Genomic DNA, 27,620 nt, shown 5'->3' with positions numbered 1-27,620 from the left:
CACCAATTAGACGATCGCATTTCAATCCCGAATTATAATACAAAGAAATGATTCGGTCACAAAGGGCTCATTTTAAACGCTGTAAATTGAATTTTATGACTGCCACTGACCTTGTTGGGAATCAAAATTGATCTCTCATTTGAGAATTATTCTACATCTGATCGATTCTAAATTGATCCTTCGTTTTAGGATCTAAGGACCTTTTTCACCAAATTAAAATTCCATTTAATATAAAATATATAAAGTTTGAGTTTAGAAAATTCATATATAAATAACCAAATTTTCTTTTTCCTTTACAGACTCCTCAGATATTGTAGACTGCAAATTGAAACTTATTCTTGGCTTAATATGGACCCTAATTCTTCATTATTCCATCTCAATGCCAGCGTGGGAGGGAGAAGACGAAAATCAAATGAATGGAACAGGTGCAACACCTAAACAGAGGTAAATGCAAAACATCAACAACTATCACTTGACACTTTTATAAACCTTTTTGGTTTTCTTGTTCTCTATAGACTTCTCAACTGGATCCATACGAGAATTCCAGAGATGCCAATCAATAACTTCACAAATGACTGGACTAGCGGAAAGGCTGTTGGTGCTTTAGTTGATGCTTGTGCACCAGGTCTCTGCCCCGATTGGGATATGTGGGATCCAAAGGATGCCGTACAAAATGCATCTGAAGCCATGGGCTTGGCCGATGACTGGCTTAATGTTCGTCAATTAATCAAACCAGAAGAATTGGTTAATCCAAATGTTGATGAACAATCAATGATGACATATTTATCACAATATCCAAATGCAAAATTGAAGACTGGTGCTCCGTTAAGACCAAAGACCAATCCAAACAGGTAAGTGATGATCTTTAAAGTAGGTAAAACCTAAAATTTTCATTTGTTCATTTCGTCAACAAAGAAAAAACAATTATCGTTTTCGTCCAAAACTTCCCATTGTTCATTTTTCTTAATTTTTTTTAATGATTAAAACTATCGCACGTATTAATAATTTAATTTATTCTTAACTGAATGTTAAAATTTCTTGATTTTTTTTGTTAAAATAAACACAACAACAACAAAGCATTCTTCTTCGTTTTGTTTATAAGAAAAAAAAAAGAGAAATTAATGTAATTAATTTATTTAATATTCTTCTTCTTCTTCTATTTAATTGCAAAATTCTCTCAGCATTCCTCCTCCCCGGTAAGTCTGATGGAATGCAAATAAATGTTTTTCCTATTATTATTTTTTAGTGTTTTGCGTTTTTTAAACCTATTAAAGATATTAAGCATTTTTATTTTTTGTTTGTATGAGAACCCACATTAAAACCTAAGATTCTGTTTAGATTTGAAGGATTGAGCTTGAGAAAAAAAAAACTATTTCGCATTTTAAACTCTAACGTGCAGATCTAAGTGGAATCTAAACCATTTAACGATAATTTATTTTGGTTTTTAAAATGTTTTTGAAATGAGGATTCTGAATCGGAAAAGCCTGCCTGTATAATATTGGTGGTATCAATTAATGAGAATCAACGAGAACGAAAACTCCTATTATATTACTCGAATATCAATATGAAGACGACCCCTCTTATTACAATAATTTAAAACTTTGGCTTAAAGCTGAAAGCCATTGAAAAAAAGTTTATAACGAAAATGTTTCAGTTTTTTTAAGAACTTTCTTGAGGGTTCGTAAGGTGATTTAGGGTATTGCTGTGACGTTGCAATCGAACAAAATTAAATTTTATTTAATTTAAGAAAAACTAAATAGATGAAGCCTTACCTCCACCCTCTTGGCGTTCTAAGGAAACTTAACATTTTTCCAAACTAAAGTACATTCCGTTTGGTAAAAAAATGTATTAAAAACAAATAATTTAAATACTACAGGGTTATCCATTTTTAGGTTCCAAAAGTAAATGTAAATAAAACACATGTAAAATATTTTTGTTCATAATATTTCTTTGATATTATTATTATTATTATCTTTTTTTTTTCACCATTAAAGTACAAAATTTTTAATATAAAAGATTTACGAGCATGGCTTAAAGCTGTCTGCCGATTATATCTAAAATTATAACAGTAAAATTTACTTTTATAAATTTTAAACACAACAAGAAAATTGAAAATGAAAAATTTTAGAGTATTTTAACATTAAATATAATTTTGCCAGTTAACATTGACAAATTTAAAAAAATGTCAGAGCTTAAGACTTTATTTTAATCAGATCTAATTAAAACTAATGGAAACTAGTACAAATATATTGCAAAAGTTAAATTTTTTTAAAAAAGGAAACAAATTAAACTATCGCATTTAAATTTAAAAGATTGATGAATTAATCGATTAAAGAGTAATGGTAGATTATAGGATTCAATATTAACAGAAAGATTTGCTTTTAGGTTAGCTAAAACAAAATAAAAGATTGATTCTAAAAGAGATTTGCATAAGTATTTCTGTAAGCGATAGCTTCAGTAATAAGCCGGATAAGAACTTTCCAACCACACCCACCATTTAGAATTGAGTAACTCTCTTCTGTAGAAAGAAAGCCTTTCCTAAAGTATAAACCATCGAATTCCTTGGAATATTGGACACTTTGCTACGAAGTGAAAAACGTTTTTGATTTGATTAAGGTTACAAAGACAACAATTATGATTTTTATCAACTCTATAAAGTCTGTAATTTAGCTCTAGCATTTCAGTTCGGATCTTAAATATTCATCTCGTTAGTTGTGAATTCTTTTCGAAAATAATTAGCTTCCGCCAAACAATGATTCAGTTTGCTGTAAGTCGTTCTTGACATGGACTCTTTAGCACGGTTCAGAGAATTTTTGAAATATGTGTTCGTCAATTGCCGAGATGCAGTCATAGAATTCATCCACGAACCAAAGTTATTCAAGGCTAAACTTAAACGGCGTGTAACAACGCTGAAGTGCAATCATGAGTACTTTTCTTTGAAGATTATTATCACATTTCCTTAAAACTTTAATAATATAGGCCGCACTCGCCTTAAGGTTTTTTAAGAAAATTGGAGGAAGTTCAGATTCGATATATATTGCATAGTTAAGTGTGTTTAAAGGGGCCTTAAATGCGCGTTTGAAGAAATATCTCTGGATAACTTCAAAGTCTTCACATACTTCGTAACCATACACTTCATTAGCATAACAGCATACACTTTTAATTGTTGCTTCAAATACTTTGAGTTGTACCATCGGTTCGATACATTTGTTATTAAAAATTAAAATTAAATTAAAAAAAAACTTGACCAAATGCAGTTAATGGCTGATTTTGCAACTGATGTTTTATCTTTTATATAAGGTCCGATGTTTAAATTTTTTGTCATTGTAAAACTTAAGTATTCAAATTTTTAAACTACCTCTATTCTTTCACCATTAAGGTTTCAAGAACGGTAATTTCTGACATTATGATTATGATATCTGAAAACCATAATCTTCAAGTTTGAAGTATTAATTTGAAGATTCAAGGAGTTACAATATTGGTTAAGTTTGTTAATTTGCAGTTGAAGAGTTACCGGATTATCAGTAAGAATGACAATGTCATCCGCATATAAAAGCACCTTAATACGCAAATGACCATAATGTCTCCAATGTCGTTAATAAAAAGTGAGAAGAGCAAAGGACTCAAAATGCAACCTTGTGGGACACCCACTTCTGTCTTAAATTGCTTCGAAGAAGTTCTACCATTAGAAACTACTGCTGTTGTATTTGAAAGAAGTTTCTCGTATATTCTTAAAAATGTTGTTGATAACCCAACACCTGCTAGTTTGGAAAGGAATAATTTTCTGTTAAATATAAGAATGAAACAACAACAACTTGTGTGTGCTACCACCAAGTTCATAGGCTGGAGTTATAGCTATTTCACGGGGGCCAACCCGATCATCAGACTCCTTTAGTGGTGCTTAATCGCTTTTTGTTCAATTTAATTTTTGAAGAACTTTTGCCCGAGCTGGGCTTAAACAAGCGATCTAGCGTAATTTTCTGTTTATAGTATATTAGCATAGCTTTAAAATCTACAAAAAAAAACATAGAGACTAGTATTCTTATCCAAAAAACGTTTAGCGACATTAGCTCGATCAACTGTAGAGAGGTTAGCTCGAAACCCAGCCTGAAAACAACTTATTTTGTTGTTTGTTTCAACCCAAGTTACAGGTCTAAGATATAGCATCAGAGTATTTTTTATATTATAAAGTTTGAACGTTGACAGTATGTGCGAAACTGTGAAACACACATCATTTAAATAATTCGAAGTAATTTTTGACCACTTTTTGACACATATTGGGCGTTATTTCCGCCATAACTTGACGAATGTTGTTTTTTAAGTGCTCAAGAGTTAAAGGTTTATCTACATAAATATGGTTTTTCCAAATTGTATGATCTTGGTGGCAATTTAATATCGCCACGACGAGAAATGTCTCTTGCAATAAAGCCATACTTGCTCGACTTTTTTGGCATGCGTCACCTTAGTTTTCGAAGACAATTTTGCTTATTTACATACCCGATTGAGAAATGTGCTTTGTCGCTGAAGAAAATTTGTTCAAAAAACCGCTGTCTACCGGCTGTGGTTCAAGCACCCATTCGAAGTATATACGACGTTGTGAATGTTCAGCTGCCTTCAATTGTGTGCCATAAGCCATAATGAAACGTAAGTCAGTCTTAATTCCTAAGAACGACATGGCATCGACACATTCGGGTCTTTGGAAACACTTTTACTTACAGCAGAGATATTTTCAGTGGCACGAGTACAACGATGATGCACAGGTCTATCAATATCTATAACAAATCCAGTCTCTTCAAATTTCTTCAGAATTTTACCAATTGCTTGCGTGTTGGGACGATTTTGTTAATCATAATCTCCTCTTAAGGCTCGATATGTGGCTTTGGCCCGATTCACTATTTTTATAGGATTTTTAACAACTTGTATGCGTTGTGCGATAGAGAAGCAATCCATTTTCGTAAATTTCAGGCTTTCAATTGAAAAAAAATGGATTTAAAAACTTAATTTGACATGTGTTGAATTCCAGCCCTATACCTTTGATACCGATAACCCGTTATAATGATAATCACGAAAAGTATTTCCCAATATAATCTCGGGATTTTATTAAATTTGTCAGCGGGTTTTCGTGCCACGGGATTTCGTGATTTCGTCTCGATTATGTTTAAACTAATTTTTGGAATAATTTACACCAATATTTTCATGATATTTGGTCAGCTTTGTAACTTTAAAACAAAAAAACTTGTATCCCTTCCCAAGTTAAATGGTTAAGGTTTTGTGGTGTGATTTTGCAAACAAAAAAACAATAATAATGATATAATAATTTTAAAATATTAACAGCTTAATGCTTTTTATACACTAAACGCTTTTCGCGCTTTTGCAACTGCCTGCAAAAAATTTTTAACACTTAAAATAATTTTGTGAAAATAATATTTTTTTCCAAGTAAGAGCGTTTTTTGAGAGTAGGTAATTTCTCGTTAAATATCCAAATGCTTCTAATTTCAGGGTTGTCAAAATTTTTTTAATATATTGTAATTCCAATCGTAATATTAATCATTCGTTCAACTTAGAGACAGGAACTTCAAATTTTGCATTTATCAATCGTTTAGCATTAAATTAAAAATGCAAAACAAAGTTTACTTTCAGTTATTCGCACGGAAAAAACCCAAACATTGTTATCTAAAAAAGGAAGGTCTTAAATAATATTAGTTGCATTTTCTAGGTCCTGACTTAAGTCGACCGGAAAAAGTAATAGCATCAGAAAATATCAAAATAATTCTTATTGAAGCTCAGCTTATATAAATACCCTTATCCTGCGAGTTGTGTTTTTGTATGTATTTTGTTGTTTTCCCAGGCAGCTATTGAACACCCACATTGCGAGTGTCACTTATCAATTGAAAGTTGTTTAATATCAAAATTTCGACATTTTGCAACTTTATTTATTAAAAAATGTATCAATTTTTCATTGATATTGATAAATGTTCTAAGCATTTACCAACGTCTGGATCATATTCAAATATAATAAGGCTTTTCAGTTGGCTTGAAAATATCTAAGCTCTGATAATTCTCAACTGATAGTTGACACTTGAAATAAAGGTATTAAAATCTTGCTGGATAGTGTTTCTTCTTCTATTCAATATGATATCTTTTTAAAATGTATTCAAATTCTTATATACATTAATTTTTTTAATTCAGAGTACGTGCTTATGGTCCAGGAATTGAACCAGTTGGTCCAGTTGTTGCTGCTCCAGCCAATTTCACCGTCGAAACATTCTCCGCTGGCAAGGGCAATGTTGAAGTTGAGATCATCGGTCCCAATGGTCAACCAGAAAAAGCTGAAGTTCGTTTCAACAATGACAAAAACCTGACCTATTCAATTTCGTATATCCCCAAAATGGAAGGTGATCACAAAGTTTATGTGAAATATTCGGGTCGTGATATTCCAAAGAGTCCCTTCAATGTCAAGGTCGAAGGGCATGCTGGTGATGCTTCTAAGGTTAAAGCAACTGGTCCCGGACTACAGCCAAGTGGAGTATATATCAATAAACCAACATTCTTTGATATTTTAACGAAGGGTGCTGGTCGTGGAGTACCAGAAGTTATCATTATCGATCCAGCAAATCACAAGACTTCGGTTCCGGCCAAGGTCAGACAGGTTGAAGATGACGTTTGGCGTTGTGAATACGTTACCCCATTGACTGGTCTTCATTCGATCAATGTTTTCTATGCTGGAACTCCAATTCCAAACAGTCCCTTCCCCGTTAAGGTGTCTCCACTATCCGACGCCCGGAAGGTTCGTGCAAGTGGACGTGGTCTGCAGAGCACTGGTGTAAGAGTTGGTGACGATGCCGATTTTAAGGTGTACACAGATGGCGCTGGAGAGGGTATACCCGAGGTTAGGGTAATTGGACCCGGTGGATCAAATCAAAATGTGTCTCTCACCAAGGTAGACGGAACCACGTACGAAGCTCATTATTTCCCATCAAAGGAAGGCCGCTATGTTGTTATGGTGACCTTTGGAGGACAGGAAGTTCCCAAGAGTCCATTCGAAGTAAAGGTTGGACCCAAGAAGGAATCGTCTATTGTTGCATACGGACCTGGTCTGACAGGTGGTGTGATTGGATACCCAGCCGCATTTGTAGTTGAGACCAATGGTGAAACTGGTGCGCTAGGTTTTACTGTTGCCGGACCTTCACAAGCTGAAATTGAATGTCATGATAACGGTGATGGCTCAGCTTTGGTCAAATACCATCCAACAGCCGTAGGAGAGTATGCTGTCCACATTCTATGCGACAACGAAGACATCCCCAAGAGTCCATTCATTGCACAAATCCTACCAAGAACCGACTTCCATCCTGAACTCGTTAAGTCATTCGGTCCTGGTTTGGAGAAGAATGGTATCACTATTGGTGAACCAACATCGTTCACAGTTGACACCTCAAAGGCTGGAAATGCTCCTCTGGAGGTAGTTGTTGAAGATGTTTATGCAACCAAGATTCCAGTTACCGTTCAAGATAAGCCCGATGGAACAAAACTTTGTACTTATACTCCAACTTCTGGGGTTCCTCATACTGTAGAAGGTAGGAATCGAAAAATTTGAATCCTTATTAACAATTAATCAACTTGATTTTATTTCAGTAAACTATGGATGTGTCGCAACTCCAAACTCCCCACATCGTGTCTACGTTGGTGTTCCAGTTGATCCAACAAAGGTCCAAGCTTTCGGACCCTGGCTGGAACCAGGTGTCCGCCCAAATGTTGCCACACACTTCAATGTTGACGCTCGTGAGGCTGGTGATGCTGAACTCCAAGTCAAGATCATTCACGAAGAAACTAAAGCCGAGGTTCCATGCCGTGTCATCGACAATGATGACAACACCTACACCGTTGAAGTCATCCCTCCGGCAAACGGTGCCTATACAACTTCCATGACCTACGGTGGCCTTCGAGTTCCACTCGGACCAAAGGTTGTCGTTCAGCACACCGTTGATGTGTCCAAGATCAAAGTGGACGGTCTCGAACCAAGTAAGTACCTTACTCCATTCGTACACTATCTCATTCTTTGCATAGTTCATTGTTGAAAACAAGAAAAGGTCATTTAAGAAATTTATTACAAACTCACAAGCTGCACCATTGAATAGTCTACAGCAGTTCCGGGTCATTACTAATGGCCTCCCGAGGGCGGATCTGTCGGTAACAATCACAAGTCCATCTGGGAATCGAGTTAAGGCCCATATTATACCAACTGCCGAAGGCTTCCTGGTCAATTTTACACCTACCCAACTGGGCGAGTACCTTCTGAGTATTTGTTTCGGAGGAAGTCCCATTACCCCACGACCGTTTAGATTGCAGTGCCTCGTTGGCAGTGACTCGAACAAAGTTCGAGCTTTTGGTCCAGGTCTTGAACGGGGAATAATAGGCCAGCCGGCCGAATTCATTATCGATACCAGAGGAGCCGGTCAGGGAGGACTTGGAGTTACCGTAGAGGGACCCTGCGAAGCGGCCATTAACTGTCGTGACAATGGCGATGGTACTTGTAATGTTGCCTATTTGCCAACTGAAATCGGAGACTATACGGTAAATGTAACATTCAATGATCGCCACGTCAACGGATCACCCTTTCAGCCAATCATTGTTCCGCTGCCAAATTTAAACAAGATCCGGGTAACTGGAATAGGGATTCAGCCACATGGTACGAAGAAGGCGTTACGTTGATTTTGATTTTGCGTTTTTCTGTGTGTGCCCAACTGAAGCGATCGTGCTGGAGGCGACAAAAAAAATAAAAAGCCTGCTTATAAATAACCTGCCCACTGAGTACTGCACTTTGTCTAAGGCACAGCTTTAAAAAAATATATTTAAGAAAAAATTTTCAAAAACCTAACACTTTGCTAACCACAAACACGCCCACCGCATGCATTTTTTATTTCGTTTTCATTTGATAACATTTTTATTCGTTGTGTTTCATACAGTGCCGGATTTGTAGAACTAACGCTTTCTTCCCTCCCTTCTAGGTGTCATAATGAACGCTCCCGTTGACTTTTCGGTTGACATGAGCAAGGTCGGTAACGATATCGACTCAAAGAAGCTGACTTGTGCCATCTTTGACCCCAAGGGCAATGTTCTGCCAAGCAAGGTGGTCCCTGGACAGAAGGATGACGTTTTCGGAATCATGTACACACCATTCGAAGCCGGACGACACACAATTGAATTGATGTACGACAATGTCCCAGTGCCTGGATCACCATTTGTCGTTCATGTGAAGAGTGGCTGTGATCCATCACGCTGCAAGGCCTACGGTCCAGGTCTTGAGAAAGGATTCACTAACAAAAACAACAAATTCACCGTGGAAACCAAGGGTGCCGGAACCGGTGGTCTTTCGTTGGCCATTGAAGGACCCTCTGAGGCTAAGATGAGCTGCATTGACAACAGGGACGGCAGCTGCGACGTCGAGTATGTGGCAACTGATCCTGGTGAATATGACATAACCATCCGTTTTGCTGACAAACATATTCCCGGATCACCATTCCGTGTGGCTGTCGAACAAACTGTCGATCCATCAAAGGTTCAGGTCTACGGACCTGGTATCGAACCTGATCAAGTGAGAGAAGGCGTTCCAACCTATTTCAATGTCGATGTTGCTCAAGCTGGTCCCGGACGTATTGCCGTTAAAGTGACAAACTCTGAAGGTATCGCTGTGGATAATCTGAAAGTCGAAGAGAAGGGTAATGGAGTGTATGCTGTGCACTATGTTCCACCCAAGCAAGGATCAGTACTTACGTGCCAAGTTAAGTTCTCAGATGTTGAAGTCCCATGCAGGTGAGGCTTGTTTATATCTCCATTCAACAATTTTGAAACTAATCTTCCAAATTTCATTTAGCCCCTTCGTTATGACTGTCATGCCCAAGGCTGAACCAGAAAATGTAAAAATTTTGGGCAGCACCGAAAAGAAGAAGCTCCCAGCCTCGCTACCAGCTAAATTCCAAATCGACACAAAAACAGCTGGAGAAGCTGACATCAATGTCGAAATTAAGAATCCCAAAGGCAAACCAATCCATCCAATTCTGGAGAAGATCGACAATAACACATATCTGCTGTCATTCATCCCCGACGAATGTGGAACATACCACATTAGCGTGCTCTATGGCGACAAACACATCCAAGGATCTCCATTTACTCTGCAAGCATTTGCCACTGGAGAGGCTAAGAAATGTAAACTCGTTGCTGAAGCCCCCAAAATTCAGCCATCAGGCAGCAAGAGTCATCTAAGTGTAGATGCTAGGGACGCCGGTGATGGTGCTGTAACCTGTAAAGTCACTTCAAAGAGTGGAAAGTAAGTCTCACGAGATTTTTAATGTCAAACAAGTTCCATTCTCTAAACATTTTGTTTTCAGGGAAATCGTTGACATCGATGTGATTGAAAAAGACGGTCTTTTCGATATCTACTACGCTTTGAAAGACCCCGGCGAGTACGACATCAATGTTAAATTTGGTGGACAGAATATACCAAATGGTAGCTTCTCAATTAAGGTAGTTTGAAAAATGTTATCCCTTTAATATGTTTATGTTGTCATTTAGTGAAAAAAAACGTTCTTCATTTATATAAGAAACTTTAGAGAAATTCAATTGTTTAAAAACAAAGATTCATTCATATGTTATAAATATATATATATATGTATTTGTTGTGCAGTCCTTATTTGTTCCTTATTTATTAATTTATTTATATATTCATTGAAATTAAACAACAAAACATTGTTTCATGTTGAAGGACATGCATTTTGTAAAATTCAAAAATACACAAACAGTAAAAAAATAAATCATTTCAATTGTTCAAATGTTCAAAATCCTTTATTGTTAATTAAGAAAAATACAAATAATATCATTAACTTTTTAAATATTACAAAAATGTTCATAAGTTTTAGAATTTAATTCAAAACAGAATAAAACCAAAATAAAACAATGCAGTTACAGAAAAAACAAATAAACATGAACCAAATTTATTCTTTCATTTGGCATGAGTTTTTGGCTTTGAACAAAACAAAACTGTATAATATCAAAATTTAACTTTAAGCTTTTTGAAAAAACAAAACAAATATTTTAATATTTTGCAATATTTTTGATATTTAACCAAATTGTATGCTTTTTTTAATTTTAACTTAACAGTTTGTTTGTGTGTTTTTGCTTTAGAAAATAATAATTACCCAGTTAAAAAGCTTTATAACAAATACATACATATATATATTTGTGTATTTAAAAAAACGCATTGAGTGACAGTTTTGAAACAAATAACTGAATCATTCAATGTCTGCTTAAAAATTTGTTGTTGATCAAATAATTTGTTTTTTACACAATTGAAATGTTTTAAAAATATGATCTACTTAAAGTGGCAAAGTGTGTCTTAGAAAAACTAAAAAGAATCTGAGAAAGGTGGGTTTCTAACGAGTTCTAGAACTTTTGTATGGTTCTTAGTTGTGTAAGTTTTAATGTTGGCCCGTAAGTGTCATTTATTTTGCATTTAATATTGCATATTCAGCTTTTACCTCTAACGATATGACAGTTTTTAGAAATATTAACTTGGAGGGACAAAATATTTTGATAATTTTTAGAAATGTTAACTTGGAGGGACAAAATATTTGGAATATTATTTTGACTATACTTTTTAAATTTAAAAAAATGACAAAGTGTTTCTCTTTTTGTGCAAAAGAATGTAAATATACTTTAAATGAATTCAATGTACATAATTAAGAAAAAAATCACTATCAGGGGTTCTGTTAAAAGAATTCGAGTCTACATTTATTTATTTAACGCATTGAAAAATTAAAAATTATTAAAACTTTCATATTTAAAACTGTTTTGGTCACGGAATTGATACAATTTCAATCGATAACACTAGTCGACAAAGTTTTCTTATTGACAATAAAATTTTACTTTTCCAATGGGGTTTAATGGCCTTAAAATTCGAAAAACACTTATATAACGCTATTTAAGGCTGTTGAAACTTATGAAGTAGCTTTTTTTCAATAAAATTCAAGATAGTTTTCGAAATCTATAATGACTTCCTTCAATATGCAGTTGAAAGATTTATGTTATTTTCTATAATATTCAAAAACCCTTCTTGTAAGATTTTACCTGTCTTACAAAAACTGAAAGGAACGCTAAGCCAATTATTCTAAAACGGGTTTCAACAGAAGAACACATAACGGTTTAAAAGTAAGTTTTGTTCTTGTTTCTAAACAATTGAATTATATTAAGTTTTTGAAATACATTAAAAATTATGAAAATAATGTTGAAAACGGGTAATTTTAAAAGTCGATCAAATAGTTACAAGTATTGTTTGGTTATGAAATCAGCAGCAACAATTATTTACTTCAAAACGTATTTTTCAAGACTATGAAAGTTTGCTCAAAACTTCACAAAGAGTCAAATAAAAACTCATATAGGGCAACCAAAAATGTGTCCTAAGAAACTAGTTATATATGCCCTCAAAATATGCTCCATAAATGTAAAAGATGCTTATAAGAAGCTTTAAGAAATTAATTAATAAGAACAATACCATTTAAAAAAGAAAAATAAAAACCCTTTTTCTTTATTCAAACTTTTTGGAGATAAATAAAACATCCAAAAAATTTGTTTACATCAACTTCGCACACATACAATATTATTTAAGAAAGAAAAACAAAACAAAGTTAAAGCAAATTCATTTTTGAATAAAAGTTATTTTTTAATGTCAGCGATCAATAAGAAAATTTATTACAAATTTTTGTTGCAGTAAATAACTAACATTTCACTCAAATTTTTGAAAAGCTAGCTTTGTCTGTTTGATCGAAAAATACTTTTATACATGGAAAAGCTCCGTTCAATGTCATCAGAAGTGATCAGAGCGTATTTGAATGCTATAATTTCAGCAATTGTATATTCTTCAACTGCTATAGTTTTTTCCCCTGACAAAGCCATTGCAATTATTTTTAGTTATCAAAAACATCAAAAATCCGAACAATCTTTTCAAAATGCTTGGTAGTAGTTCACCGCTTCGAACCATGTCCCCATCGTTATATAAGTGGTTGTGGAGGAAGCTCCAGTCCAGATTCTATACCTCTAAAAGGTTATACTCTGGATGGACCTTAATTTTTTTCTGATTTTTTGTTCCGTCTTTTTGTCTACTCATGCTTTGTTTTTTATTGCTTGCCTTTACAAAAAAAAGGAAAAATATGCAATATGCCTCTTGAAACCAAAAATGGAAAAATATGCATTTTCAGTGAATTATGCAAAAATATGCCCTAACATATGACGTTTAAAAGACGAAGATTTTAATGAAACGCATTTCTATCACAGTCTCGTGTTAAAAGTAATGTTAAGAAAAAATATGTTCGAACATACTATGGCCCTACGTCATAATCAATGAGAATTTTCAAAAACTCAATAAGATTTTAAAATGATTTATTGCATCTAAAGAAAAAGATTAAGGTAGATATACATTGCGAAATCATAAAACAATTTATTGCTTAGAGATATTTTGAGTTTTAGCTCAGCCTTAAACTCACATTTTTTGATTGTTTTTAGCATTTTGTGATGCGATAGAAAATTTTAAAACAAAGACTCGAATTAACGTCATCTTAACTTGTTTGTGCTCCCTTACAAATTAATTTTGTCACAGAGTCAACCCGGTGAAACTAAAAATGTAAGTTTGGCAATAGGTCGGAAATAGTTTTGAAAATAATGCTTTTTTTGACAAGAGGTTACATACATTTTCGCTATAAATCCGTTATGTTTTTTATTTGCCTTAAATTACTTGTTTTTTTTTTGACAACGTTCTCAAGGAATTCTAAAAAAATTATAATTTAAACTATTTTTTTTTGATTTAACAAAAGCTTTCAATTTATTTGATCTTAAGAGTTTTGGGTTCATGTAAATAAATCGATCTAGAGTTGCTATGTGTAAATGAAGTGGGCCTGCTTTCCTTTTCGTAAAAGATTTTTCTTTTCTTACAAACATTTTTCCTGTACTAAATTTTGTCTTAAGTTTTTTTTACTTAAGGCAGTTAGAACTATTTTTATTGTACATTGAATAAATTGAAAAATCATTAATTTGAAGCCAACACCTTAATTTTTTCACGAGAAATCAAGAACCTTACTATTTGTATAGATTTAAATTTTTACGAAAAACTTTCTGTTGGATTTTTATGTAACGAAGAATAACATTTTCAACATCTGGGGTGGAATCGGCTAAGCTGATTGTTGATAATTGACAATCAAAATAAACGAATTAGATCTTTGTAAGGTGATAGTCACATTGATACCCAAAATGTTGTCACAACAAAAATGTGATAGTCGATTTCAAAAAAATAAGTTTATTCCGAATAGAGCTACCAGACGCTTACACAAACGACTGGGACATTTTCTTAGAGAGCTATTTTTCGTTCCAAAAATACATTCCTCTGACCGACAAAGCTTACGAGATTTAAAAAAAAAAATCAAGAAAAGTAAGAATATTATTCAAACACATCTAATTTGATACTTTTATTTAAATGTTTTATAGGAATCAATTTAAAATTTCACCATGGCAACAATGAATTTTGACAATTTGAAACTGAAAATATTCAATCGAATTTAATTGAGTTGAATCATTTTACACAGACGAAATAAAAATGATAGTCAATTTGACTATCAAAAATATGATAGTCAATTATCTAGCCGATTCCACCCCTGGTAAAATGTTGATAAAAATCGAATTCATAGTTATTTTTTATAAATAATAAAAACCTAACAAAAAACATTACTCAAAGTTGGTAAAAATTTATTTTCGACTGAAATATCTTTTCAAAAATTTGTGATTATGGCTTCCAACTTGTTTTAACAAATGTTTAGAAAAAATAAAAACAAACAAAAATTAATAAAAGTTGATACAAATTGATTTTCGACCTAAATATCTATTCAAAACTTTTAGATATTGGCATTAAACTAATTTTATCTTTTAAGAAATATTGTTTTCAACAAAATATCTTTCCAAAAATTTGAGATGGCTTCAAAAATGTTGTTATCGACGTTCAGTAAGATTTTGAGAAATTCAAAGTTTTTTATACAAAATAAAAACATTAAAAAAAAACATTACTCAAAACTTAGTAAAATTTTACCTTCGACTCAAATATGTTTTCAAAAATTAAAAATATTAGCTTCAAACTAATTTTATCTCAAAGAAAATATTGTTGGTTGATTTTTTATCATAAAAAATGTAAATCTATAAAAAACTACGCAAAATTGTTAAAAATTTAGGAGTACATACGAGTATGCTCGGTTCTCGATATCTAGTGAATTATAGAATATAATATTGACTTCAAATTAATTTCAATAATCCAATTTGTATTTTTTTATATAATAAATAAAAACTTTTAAGAACTGCTACTAAAATTGGTTTTCGATTAAAAATATCGTTAACAAAAATAGATTTCATCAAACTATTTCATTATGTGCAAAAAATTGTTAATAATTTACATTTTTTTAAATAATTCATTTGACACCTTCTTTAATAAAACACGAAAACGTACAAACTTTTAAGCAAGGAAAATCGCCAGACGGGATGGGAAGTTATCAGTGTGGGTTGCATTAAAAATTGTGTTCTATTGAGCTTTTTAACTTCAGAATGAATTCAATTTGAAAAAAATTTAATTGAGAAGTAAATTAAGAAACATATCAAAACAGTTTTAAAAAAAACTTCAAAACAAAATTAACAATTTTATAAAAAAAAAAATTATTGGTTTATTTAGACATGGATTACATGTTGGTGGATATCACGTGTTTGTTTTAAACTTGGTATCGTCTTTTTTAAAGACAATCTTTTCAATCCATTTTTTAAAATTTTCTTTAAGATACGATAAATTAGTAAATTCTTGAAATTTGTATAACTACCAAATAGATTTTAGGGTCGTACAATTTTTAAATTTTGTCTATGCATTTCTGGTAAATATCTTTCTTTGTTTTCTTCTTATACTTAATTCGGAAACCATTTCTTATCAGTTTTTTTTTGTGTTTGTAGGTTTTATTGTTTTGTTAAAAAAGTTTTTAGTTGATTTTTCCAAGAAATTAACTAAAAATTCTCAACGATATTTTGAATATTATGATGAAATAGTTTGATTTCAAAATCTATTTTTGTTAACGAAATTTTTAGTCTAAGCCCATTTTTTACCTTTTTTATTAGCATTTCATGTAAATTTTTATTCCTTACATAAACAAATACAGATAGAATTTTTCTAAAAAAAATTAGCACAGAATTAAATCATATATAGTCAACACCTTCATTTTTTTAATCGAGAACCAAAAATTAACTTTTACTAATTTCATGTTCTATTTTTTAAAGATTTAATTTTAATGAAAAAATGATAGTCGGATTTGTAAACTAATTTTAAGATGAAATTAGTTTGAAGATGAAATTAGTTTAAAGCCAATATTTTTATTTTTTTAAAAGTTATTTGAGTGGAAAAGCTATTTCTAATAACTTTTTTTGTAAAAATTTTAATTCGATTTTTTCAAAATTTTACCAGATGTCAAAAACGATGAAAATATTTTTCTTTCATTTTTTATTTATAAACTCAACGTGTAATGATTTGTTTTTAAAATTATATAAGTTCGGTATCACGTCGGTCGCATTATATAATATAACATTTAATTCTAGTCGACTCAATTTTTTTTTGGGTGCATCTTTCTGTGTTATTACCTGTATTATAAAATTTATTTGTAGTCGATATCTCTACTGGTTCTTGATATATGGACGACAAAAAAAGCTTCGCGAACGAACGGTTTTAAAAACGCTTAAAATCTTTCATTTGGTTTCTTTGGACTTTGAAAAGCCAAAAAGTGCTAAAATTTTCAATTCGACAAATCGGACCAATTACAATGTAGAGTTAAACATCTAATGTACACTAAGTCCAAAAAGTATCCGTACAGTGTCCTAAATTTAGTGTGTTTTGAAAAACATTACCAGGAATAAATGTAAGAACCGAAGTGGTAACATTGAAAAAAAGTTAGTTTCCAACATCACCTTTTTACCAATTTAAAAAAAAAATTCTGGTTGTGATTTTCAAAAACCCGTTTTTAATATATTGTTATAATAAATATTTTATCTCGATTCAACAAAAATAAAGTTGCTGTACGTAGACTTTTTGGACTATGTGTTAACCTGAAATCTAAAATCTAATACCTACGGATTTTGTAACAGCCAATAAAACAATACTTTTCAATAGGGTTTTTCAATGGGCTATAGTCAAGTCAGGTTTTGAGATATTACATTTTAAATTTTTGAAACTTTTAATCTTAAACTAGTAAGATTTTACAAAACTGTGATCCTTTTATTCAATATTCGCATTGAATATTTTCAGTATTTCACAAAAGAATTGGAATATTCTCATTAGCGACGCTGACCTATTTATGCTAACGGTTTTTACAGATAATAATATAAATATAGATTTTTTAAAACTGATCAGATTTCTAAAATGGAAGTTCAAATTCAAAATGTGCATTAAAAATTAACTCTAAAATCAGTTTTTCAAAACCATGAATCTTAAAACTTTATACATAGAGTCAAATAAGGACTCAGGAGTGATCTCATGGCAAATGAGAATTAACAAAATCTTAGTGAAATCAAAAGAAACTCTAAACTGTTAGCTTCAAGGTAATTTCTACTTCATATTTCTAAAGAGTTATATTTCAAAAATCTGGTGTGATGGAAAAATTGTCAGTCAAAAAACACAAGTTTTTTTTCAAATTAAAAGTGCTTTCTAAAATATAAGCTTAATGTGTCTACATAAATGCAATCAAAAACGTGTCTGAAAGCTTTAAGTAAATACAAAAATAAAATCAAAACAAATCTTCAATAAAGGTGCCAAATATTCACGAAGTGTCAACAAACGCATCACTGAAAATACGAACATATAATGAATACGTTCATTAAATAATCTTACAATTCAAGAAACGTTGAACATTAAAGAAAAATTAAAAGTTTTCTGAGAGAAAAGATAGTGACAAAAACCTAAAAATATATTTTATTTTATGTTTTGTTGAATAATTTACCTTATTTAATTACACTGTGGATTACCTACGTCTACGATTTACGAGAAGTAAAACTGCCAAAGGTGTCCGCAAAAAGAAAAAAAAAAAAAATTGGCATATGGCATTAATTCCGTCGCTATTATTTTTTGACACTATGTCTGATGCTATTTGACTATTTATTTGATATACAGTTTTTGATGAAAACAATAAATCTTTAAAGCTGCGTTTAATGAACCACGAAATCTTAATGTCTCACTTAAATTAAAGAGAATTATTATTATTGTCACGAAAGTGAGAGGTGAGACTATAGAGACTCGCAAGACGCGTAAAGATCGTATTTTTAATTTAAATTTGCCATGATAATAAGTCATGTGGCAAACATTAAATCAACACTATACAAATTATGTGAAAACAAACAAACAAACATACATACATTAAAATAATATGTTTTAAAATGAATGTTTTACACGATAGAAGCGACAAATTGAAACAAATGTTCAAGAAAAAAAAATAATAATAAAAAAGACATCCTGAGACACCGACGCAACCGTCTCAGTGTCTTTGTTGAGATTTATTTAAATTTAATGTTATAAAATAATAATATAAAATAATGCACTATACTTTTATATTTCATTTATATTTTTCAAGTATTACTACAGTATCAATCAGTTGATTAGGTACGACATTATTTTATTCGTTTCTCTTAAGCGTAATGTGTCCCGAATTCTGAATGCTAAAATTTGATATAAAAACTCTATTTAGTAAAAACAGTTTAAATTGAACATAAATTCTATATTGAAGTCATTTTAAACTTAAATGAGTTGGTGTCTGGAAAAAATAACAATTTACATTCATAAGAACTACAACATTTTTTTATTGTTAGCAGATAGAAAGTTTTCAAACAAAAATTGGTTATTATTTGTTGATATTAATTTGTATAAAAATAACTTCCATAACACACTGAACATAGTTTTAGCAAACACATTAAATTAAATTAAGAAAGTAAGATTATTGCACTTGATATTTCAAGAGCATTTGATAGAGTTTGGCATCAAGCTCTCTTATCGAAAATGCGTGCATTTGGTATTGATAAATCCCTTCTTCATTGGGTTAGAAATTATCTTTCAAACCGTTTAATTCAAGTAGTATTGGACGGGTTCAAATCTGATATTCACAAAATAAACGCTGGTGTGCCCCAGGGCTCCGTTTTGTCTCCGACGCTCTTCCTCATTTTTATAAATGATCTTTTGTCTGAAACTTCTAACCCACTAAATTGTTTCGCTGATGACAGTACCCTTAGCTTTTCATATGCGTTTTTAGATTCTCATCCTCGTTCTTCGGATGTGGACTACCAACGGCAGCGTATGATAAGCTCATTAAATTCTGATCTTGACAGCATTGTTCAATGGGGAATCAAAAACCATGTAGAATTTAAGCTTCGAAAACTCAATGCTGTATACGGTCGCAAAAGCGCAACCCTCTCCTAATGCCACTATCCATGAGTGGTACTTGCATCGAGTAGACTAAGCAGCTATCAGTCCCAGGTGTGTGCATTACAAACCACTTGATAGGTGACCATTGTCTAACTAAAACTTTTGCATCTCTTGAGCACCGTCGTAAGATTTCATGTCTCTCATTATTTTATCGCTAATTCCTTGAGCCCAATTTCGGTCGTACTGTAAAGTACAGATATTCTTTTTTTAGTCGCACTACACGAATGTGGAATGCCTTACCAGACTCAATATTTCAGACTCATTACAATGTGCAGGCATTCAAAAAACAAATTTTGAAACCTCAAAATTTAAAAAAATCCAAATCAAAACAAATTGAATTATTTTTGTAATTGAAAAATATTAAAGAAAACAAATTTGTTTGCTAGTTTTAAGTCAAGATTTTGCTCTGAATTAATATTTTAAAAAAGAAGGTAGGTATTATTAAATAACACACAATAAATAATCTTAATATATCTAAAAAGTTTTATTTCAGGTGAGTTTTATCCAGCAATTAATTTTAGTAAATTAAATTTTACAAATTATTTAGTCTTTTAAATGTTAACTTTTTTCAATATTGTAAAATTAAACAGGGCTGTGGAGGAACTGTTATTAAAGTATTTATTACTAAAATCACAGACAATACCCTTTGAAAATTTTTTATATTTGTAGATCCATTTTCAATTTTTTTCTTTCCTAATAATTTTTTTTTAAGAAGTAGGCAGTAATCAAAAACCTTTTACTTTCACATTTTATATCATGGGATCCATTATATATATTTACTAGGGGCCCGTCCCGGCTTCGCACGGGTAGACATAAATAGGTTTAGATATTTAAGTTATAAGCATGCTAATTAAAACGACCATGAATCACTTAGAACCAAATTGTTTGCTTATCTTAAAGCCTCCCTGGATAGTACGTTGGCTGTGGTATTTGTAGGTGGAAACAAAACGCATTGATTTTTAGGATATGGGCAATTCAGTTGGTATCATCGGGATCCACGGAACATGTGCGAGTCCATCGGCCGCGGTACCCGTAATGATAGTTGCTAAAATCACATTATTATTTTTATTTTACTTTCATGATATCTTTTGAATGAATTGTCCGATTTCAATAATTCAAAAAGTAATCATCAGGTAATGAGACTGTCTTGAATATTAAATTATTTACTTGAATACAAATTTATAAAAGGCATGGATAACACGGTCTGATTTTGATCCACATTTCTATCAATTTGTTAAATGTCAAAAATAGTTAAAGTGACGTTACTACAATAGTTTGACATGTGTCCTCCCGAAGTTTTTTGTAGATATTGATATATTCTATAATATTGTCCAACATTTTTGTATCCTATCATTAATATTCTTTCACACCTTCGGTTGGTTTTAATAGGAATTTCTAAAGATTTCTATAGTAATCTAGTACTAAATATAGCCTATGTTACTCAGTAATAATGTAGCTTTAAATTAAATTAAATTAAATTTGGTGGCACAACAGTCCGTTGTGAACCAGGGCCTAGTGACTTACAACTCTCAACCATTCCTGTGTGCGAGTACTGTTGTCAGGAATTGAAGGGACCTACAATTTTAGGCCGAATCCGAACGGCTAAAGTGAGAAAGCACTTTTTCATGACAAGATTTACTCTTGAAGGATTTGTCAATTCCTCGCAAGAGGCAGTACCCGCGCAAATTATTTTTTTTTTAAATAAAGGTGGCACAGGCAGGGATTAAACCCATGACCCCTTGCATAACAGTCCAACGCACTAACCATCAAGCCACGGGTACTACTTGTAGCTTTCTAATGCAAAAAGAATAATTGAAATCGGTTTAGTACTTTTTGAGTTTATTCATTACATACAAAAATACAAATATTTCCTCTTTATAACATTAGTGAATTAGTGTAGAAATTTAAGATTTTAGTAGTTAAAATAATATCTCATTAAAAAGAAAAAGAAGTGTTAATAAATCCTATGAATATTTGAACCGAAGATCTTAGTACAATAAGTGTAAATGTTAGGTAAATGAGTATTTTTATTTTTATAAAAATAATTTAATTTTTGTATAGGGTAATTTTATCACCCTGCATTATATCAAAACAGAAAACACTATGTTTTTTAAATTTAGATAATGTAAATTCTCCCACTTTTATTTTAAGTTGAATAAATAATGATCAATCGGTATCAGAAGAATATCAAAAAAAACCAAACAATCCAAAAATAAACTTGAAAATAATATTTTTAGGAAATTTAATTTTAATTCGTTTTCCTAATGATCAAATCATTTATTACTTTGAAATACAATCCCTCACAAATAAAAATATGCTCTGATGCTCAAACCAAAAGTTTTCAAACTTCTTTGTTATTCAAATTTTCAACATTCTTAGAACTTTCAATTTATAAAAACTACAGGCACACAAACGCAGTTTTGAAAATAGAAAACATTAACTTACATTAACGTTAAAATGGCTTGCAAAATTATTGACGAAAATCTTTATTAAAAAATAGTCTGTTTGATAAAATCAACGAGTTTATAAAATTAAGTCCGAAGTAAGTACAAATATTTAAGTAGAGACAGAGCTTTGAATTGCGAAATTATGGAGACCGCCAGGCAATGTGAATAAAAAATAAATGAGGGTGTGTTCGTTGATATTTAATAACTTCCCATAGGAAGTTATTGTAATGGGTTCGATTCATCGAATTGAAAATTTTGACATTTCTCGAAGTTCCAAGGTCCATAGAGTCGAAATAAAAGATTTTTAGAAAGATGTCTGTGCGTGCGTGCGTACGTTCGTTCGTACGTCTGTACGTTCGCGACGTTTTTTTCGTCGTCCATAGCTCAAGAACTAGAAGAGATATCGACTTCAAATAAATTTTGTTATACAGAATCTTAAAAAATTGTGTGGGTGTTTTTTTTACAATAGCAGTTTAAAAAAAAAAAACTTGAGAATTGACATTTTTTTTATAAAAAATAAAAACCTAAAAAAACATTACTTAAAATTGGTAAAAATTAAATATCGACTCAAATATCTTTTCAAAACTTGAGATTATGACTTTCAACTAATTTTAACTTATAAAAAATATTGTTTTTAACATTGGGAAGATTTTTGAAGAAAATCGAATTGACAGTTTTTTTACAAAAAATAAAAAACCTAAACAAAAGTTGGTAAAAATTGGGTTTCGACTCAAATATCTTTTCTAAAACTTGAGATTATGGCTTCCAAATAATTTTTACTTGGAGGAAATATTGTTTTCAACATTCGTAAACATTTTGAGAAAAATCCAATTCACAGTACTACAATACTAAAACTTGGTAAAAATTTACTTTCGACTCAAATATGTTGCTTTTCAAAATTGAAAAATATTGTCTTTAAATTTCATTTCACAAAAAATATTGTTTTCGATATTCAGTAGTTTTTTTTATAAAAATTTAACAGTCCGTTTTTTCATATAAAATAATATCTACAAAAAATAGTACGCAGACTTGGTAAAAATTGATGTTTTGTTCTTGATATCTCTCAAATTTAAATTTAAGAATTGCTACTAAAATTGTTTTCGTCTAAAAATCTATTTAATAAAACTAGATTTTCAAACAACACAATTTCTTTATAAACAAAATATTGTTGGTAATTTTAATTTTTTTAAGAATAATTCATGTGACAACTTTTTTAACCCAAACGAAAACCCACAAACATTTAAGCAAGATAAATCGACAGAGGGGATAGGAAGTATTCAGTGTGGGTCGCATCCCAGCCTCTTTTTCTATTTTGTGTTTTTCTAATGGTCTATATGGCAACGTAGGATTGTTTCCCATTGTTTTATTATTTTCATGTCATTTTTTGAACTTTATGACTTGTATTTCCATGAATACACATTTTAATTTGAGAGAACAACGAAATTACGTAACATTCCCTGCAGAAATAATTCAAAAAGTAAAAATGTTTGTATTCATAATTCCTATGATTAAATTAACTTATCATTGAGTATAGTCGCTTATTGGTATTTGTTTTACTTAGCTAACTATAGGCTGCCAATTTAAATGTTGGAATTTTAAATATGAAAGATTTTACAAAGATTTCAAACTTCGATCACCCAGCTTTCAATTTCCAAAAAAAGGAGGCTGTAATGCGACCCACACTTATAACATCTCGTCCGTCAATTTGTCTTGCTACAATATTTTATAAAATGTTCATAACAATAATTTGTTGGATATAAATAATTGTCAATGTCTTTCTTGGTTCTCCTAATACTTGAGTCAAAAACCATTTCTTATAATTTTTGTTGTTGTTGTAGGTTTCCGTGTTTTGTTAAAAAAGTTTTCAGTTGATTTTTTCTAAAAGGTCAGCTAAAAATTAGCAACAATATTTTGCATATGATGAAATAGTTCGATTTCAAAATCTATTTTTATTAGCTAGTTTTTTAGTCCAAAACTAATTTTTACCATTTTTAGTATGATCTCTTGAAAGTTTTTATTTCTTATATAGGGTCCGGCAAAAAGAACTCCCATATTTTAAAAGGCAATGACAAATAAATAAACAATTTAATAGCAAAATTGTATTGAATTTTTTAAATTAAATACTATGCCATGTTACGTTACATAAAATAATTACTTAATTTTAAATATTGTCCTTTATTATTAATACATTTACGAAGCCTTTCCCTTGCTTGAAGTTTTCCATTGCTCGTCGAGTCATTTGTGGTGTAATGGCTTCCTCCTTAAGTGCTTCCAAAGATGTTGGGCCATGAGTGTAGACTTGGGCCTTTAAATGTCCCCAAAGAAAAAAATCACAAGGTGATAAATCGGGGGACCTTCTTGGCCAGTTAATGTCTCCTCGTAAAGAAAGAAGATGCCCTGGAAACATCTCTCTCAAAATGGTTAGTGAACGCCATCTTGTTGGAACTAGACTTCTTTGTGGTTCCTAGTAAAATGATTTAAGTTTGGTTGGAGGAAGGTCTCAATCATGTGACAGTAGCGATCCGAATTAACTATAACTTTTTGCCAATTAAAAAAGAGTGTTAATAAATGCTATGAATAGTTTCTTCGAAGAAATACGGTCCTAACACCAAATTCAACAACCGCACACCAAACTGTCACATGAGGGCTGTAAAGTTGTCGTTGATGAATTTCTTGAGGGTTTTCTGTTGCCCAATATCGGAAATTTTGTTTATTTACAGTACCCGATGAATGGAAATGGGCCTCGTCACCAACGGGAATGTTTTGAAGAACGTATTCACAAACAGCTCTGCCATTTTTAAAATCTCTCTCACTTGTTGTGCGATCATTATTTTGTAGGGATGCATATGAAGATGTGCGTGCAAAATTCGTCTTACACTCCTATCAGACAATCCAAGAGCAGCTGCTGCTATACTGAACGCATCGGATAAACAAATACGGATTACATTTATCTAAGAACAATATCTTTCTTTAACAATTTAGCACAGAATGAAATCATTTTAAAGACAATTCCTTCATTTATCTACGAAATATCGAAAAACGCATATCAATTTTTATCAATTCTGTGTAATAATTTTGATTAAAAATTTTATTAAACGTCGAAAACTGTATTATGGAATTAGTTTAAAGCCAATATTTTTAATTCATGAAAAGCTATTTAAGTCCAAAATCAATTTTTACCAAGTTTTAGTAATGTGTTTTTAGGTTTACATTTTTTTTTTAAACTTTCAACTCGATTTTCGTCAGAAATTTACGGAATAGTAAAAAAAAAATATTTTTAATAAAATGGAAGTAGTTGAAAGCAATATCTTTAATTTTTAAAAAAGATTCCTAAGTCGAAAATCAATTTTTACCAACTTTTAGTATTTTTTTTGTAGGTTTTTATTTCTTGTAAAAAAATTGTCAATTGGATTTTTCTCAAAAATTTACAAGACGTCAAAAACGTCATTTTTAGTTGCATACAATTATTTTTTGGTTCGTAATATATTCGAGGTAACAATTATTTTTTATTCAGTTTTTTTACTTTATAAAAAAATGTTTAAAAAATGTTTTAACAAAATTTATTTGAAGTCGATATTTCCAATTGAGATATGGACGAAGAAAAAAGCTTCCTGGACGTACGAACGTACGTATACACTTACGCACAGACATCTCTATAAAAATCTTTGATTAAGACTCGTCGATAAATGTCCAAATTATCAATTCGACAAATCAGACCGATTACAATAACTTCCTATGGGAAGTTAATATTCAAGGCGATCCACACTGCAAGAAATTGAATTTTTAACTTTTTTTAATGTGTGAGTTAAATAATGTTGAGTAGATTTCACCTATATTTCTATTTTTAAAACAGTTACTTTATTTTCTTTAAATTTGTAAGAAGGTTTTGCTATTTAAGTAGTTTTTGTATTTAATGTAAAAACACTATTAGTTAATGTTTGCTGTTTAAAAATAATTTTAGACCGTTTTTTTCTATAAACAGTTGTTAATTTATTTTACTGAAATAGTTACCAAAACAGTTGTTAGTTCAAAAATTTAAAAGATGCTTACGTTACATTTCGTCAACTATGAAAACGTATCGGTAACTGAGTATTGTTTTTCGAAATATTCATATTAGTTATAATAGCATTACAATTTAGTGCAAATTGACAAATAACATAATCATTTAGTTAAAATTGAATCAATACTAAAAACGTAATAGAACTTATAATAAAACCTTAAAGAAAACAAAAAACAGGTGAAGCGAATTAATTCTAATAAAAATAACAAATAATAATGTAGGTTTTATTAATATTAATCATAAGAAACGATCATGTGAACCTATTAATCTTTTTTATAAAAACAAATTTTTAAATCCCCTTAACAACAATTAAAAATATATTAAAAAGAAAATTAAATATTTCAATATAAGAATTGGATATGTTTATATTTTTTTTTTAAATTACCACCCACCAACTGTTTACTGTTCTGAAAGTTCACACTTTTGCTTGTCAAAAAAAAATAAAAATGAAAACAACCCCAAAGGAGCCAACACTGAAACACATCCTAAATAATTATTTTTAATTAGAATCTAGAATAAGAATCAAATCACAAAAGATATAAAAACATTTCTAGAAAAAAAGATCTCACACACCTACACTTTCAAAAAACACAAGCATATAAAAATATTGAAAAGCAACATTTAAATCATTTTTATTTGCCTTATTTCTCCTCCCAAAAACACCATCACCGCGCCGCAACTCAAAACCAACCAAAAAACTAAAACACTCGCTTAGCTATGTGGACACAAAAATGTTTATAGAAACATTATGGTACATATGAACGTAAATATGTTTGTATAAATGAGTGTAGCACATTAATTATTTATTTTGTTCATCGTCCGTTTTATAGAAACTCCTCGAAAACAAAAAATTTCAAAAACCAGACGGAAACACTACCATCAGACTGCTGACCGAGTCAAAAAATCAGTCAGTCAAAAGTTGCCTTTTGTCTTCCATTGACTACAATACCGATTGTTGTGAAACTAAAATATTAAATTTACTTATTTTCAAAAACAATTCTGTCTTTTCAAGAGAGGTTGTTTAGCTTACCTATTTTAAACCTTTAGTGCAAGTGTCAAGATCGAAGAATAAACTAATCCTGACCAAAGGATTGAAACATTAATAAGTGGCAAATAAATAAAAATTCACAGTGTTAAAAAATCGTCTGTGTGTTCTCGAATATTTTCAAGTTTTTGATAAACTAAGGTGCGAATTAATTTTACTTAAAAATATTATTAATAAATACATTTTTTTAATTCAAAATTTTCGTTGACTTGACTGTTTATTATAAGTGTGTGTGGTTATTGGGGGCGGTTTTGAAAAACCAACGAACAAATATTAAAAAAGTTTGTTTTGCATTCAAAAATTCGAACAAACTCAAGATGAAGAAGAAGAAGAGAAAGAAAAACGGAAATATGTCACCGGAACGATGTGTCCCCAAAAATAGATTATTCTAATATGAATTCTTAATAAAAATACTCATTTTGATTAAGGTGGAATTTATGTTAAATAATTCTTCAAATCAATTTGTTATACTTTTTTGTTTGTTTTTGTTTCTTGATTGAATTTAACTTATTTTGGATTACTGATGAAATTGAACAATTTCAAAAA

At 31.0% G+C, this 27,620-nt stretch overlaps 1 protein-coding gene across 6 annotated transcripts in view; it reads left to right on the top strand.

Annotated features, from left to right (window-relative positions):
• LOC129942109 (filamin-A) overlaps positions 1-27,620 on the top strand; it is a 126,825-nt gene that overhangs the window by 64,666 nt on the left and 34,539 nt on the right. For 2 of the 6 annotated variants that reach the window (XM_056050911.1, XM_056050908.1), the window contains exons 3-11: positions 300-444; positions 516-851; positions 1,182-1,196; positions 6,190-7,574; positions 7,633-8,019; positions 8,120-8,686; positions 9,006-9,810; positions 9,872-10,324; positions 10,386-10,521. In XM_056050911.1, coding sequence (XP_055906886.1) covers positions 300-444; positions 516-851; positions 1,182-1,196; positions 6,190-7,574; positions 7,633-8,019; positions 8,120-8,686; positions 9,006-9,810; positions 9,872-10,324; positions 10,386-10,521 — 4,229 coding nt within the window. Of the gene's footprint in view, positions 1-299; positions 445-515; positions 852-1,181; positions 1,197-6,189; positions 7,575-7,632; positions 8,020-8,119; positions 8,687-9,005; positions 9,811-9,871; positions 10,325-10,385; positions 10,522-26,928; positions 27,216-27,620 lie in introns of those variants that run through there. The other 4 variants (XM_056050910.1, XM_056050912.1, XM_056050913.1 and 1 more) reach the window with 4 other exon arrangements.

This window comes from Eupeodes corollae, chromosome 1 (assembly GCF_945859685.1).
Source record: "Eupeodes corollae chromosome 1, idEupCoro1.1, whole genome shotgun sequence".
NCBI lineage: Eukaryota > Metazoa > Arthropoda > Insecta > Diptera > Syrphidae > Eupeodes > Eupeodes corollae.
The sequence above is the reverse complement of the archived record's forward strand: the minus strand, read 5'-3'. Positions and strand labels throughout refer to the sequence as shown.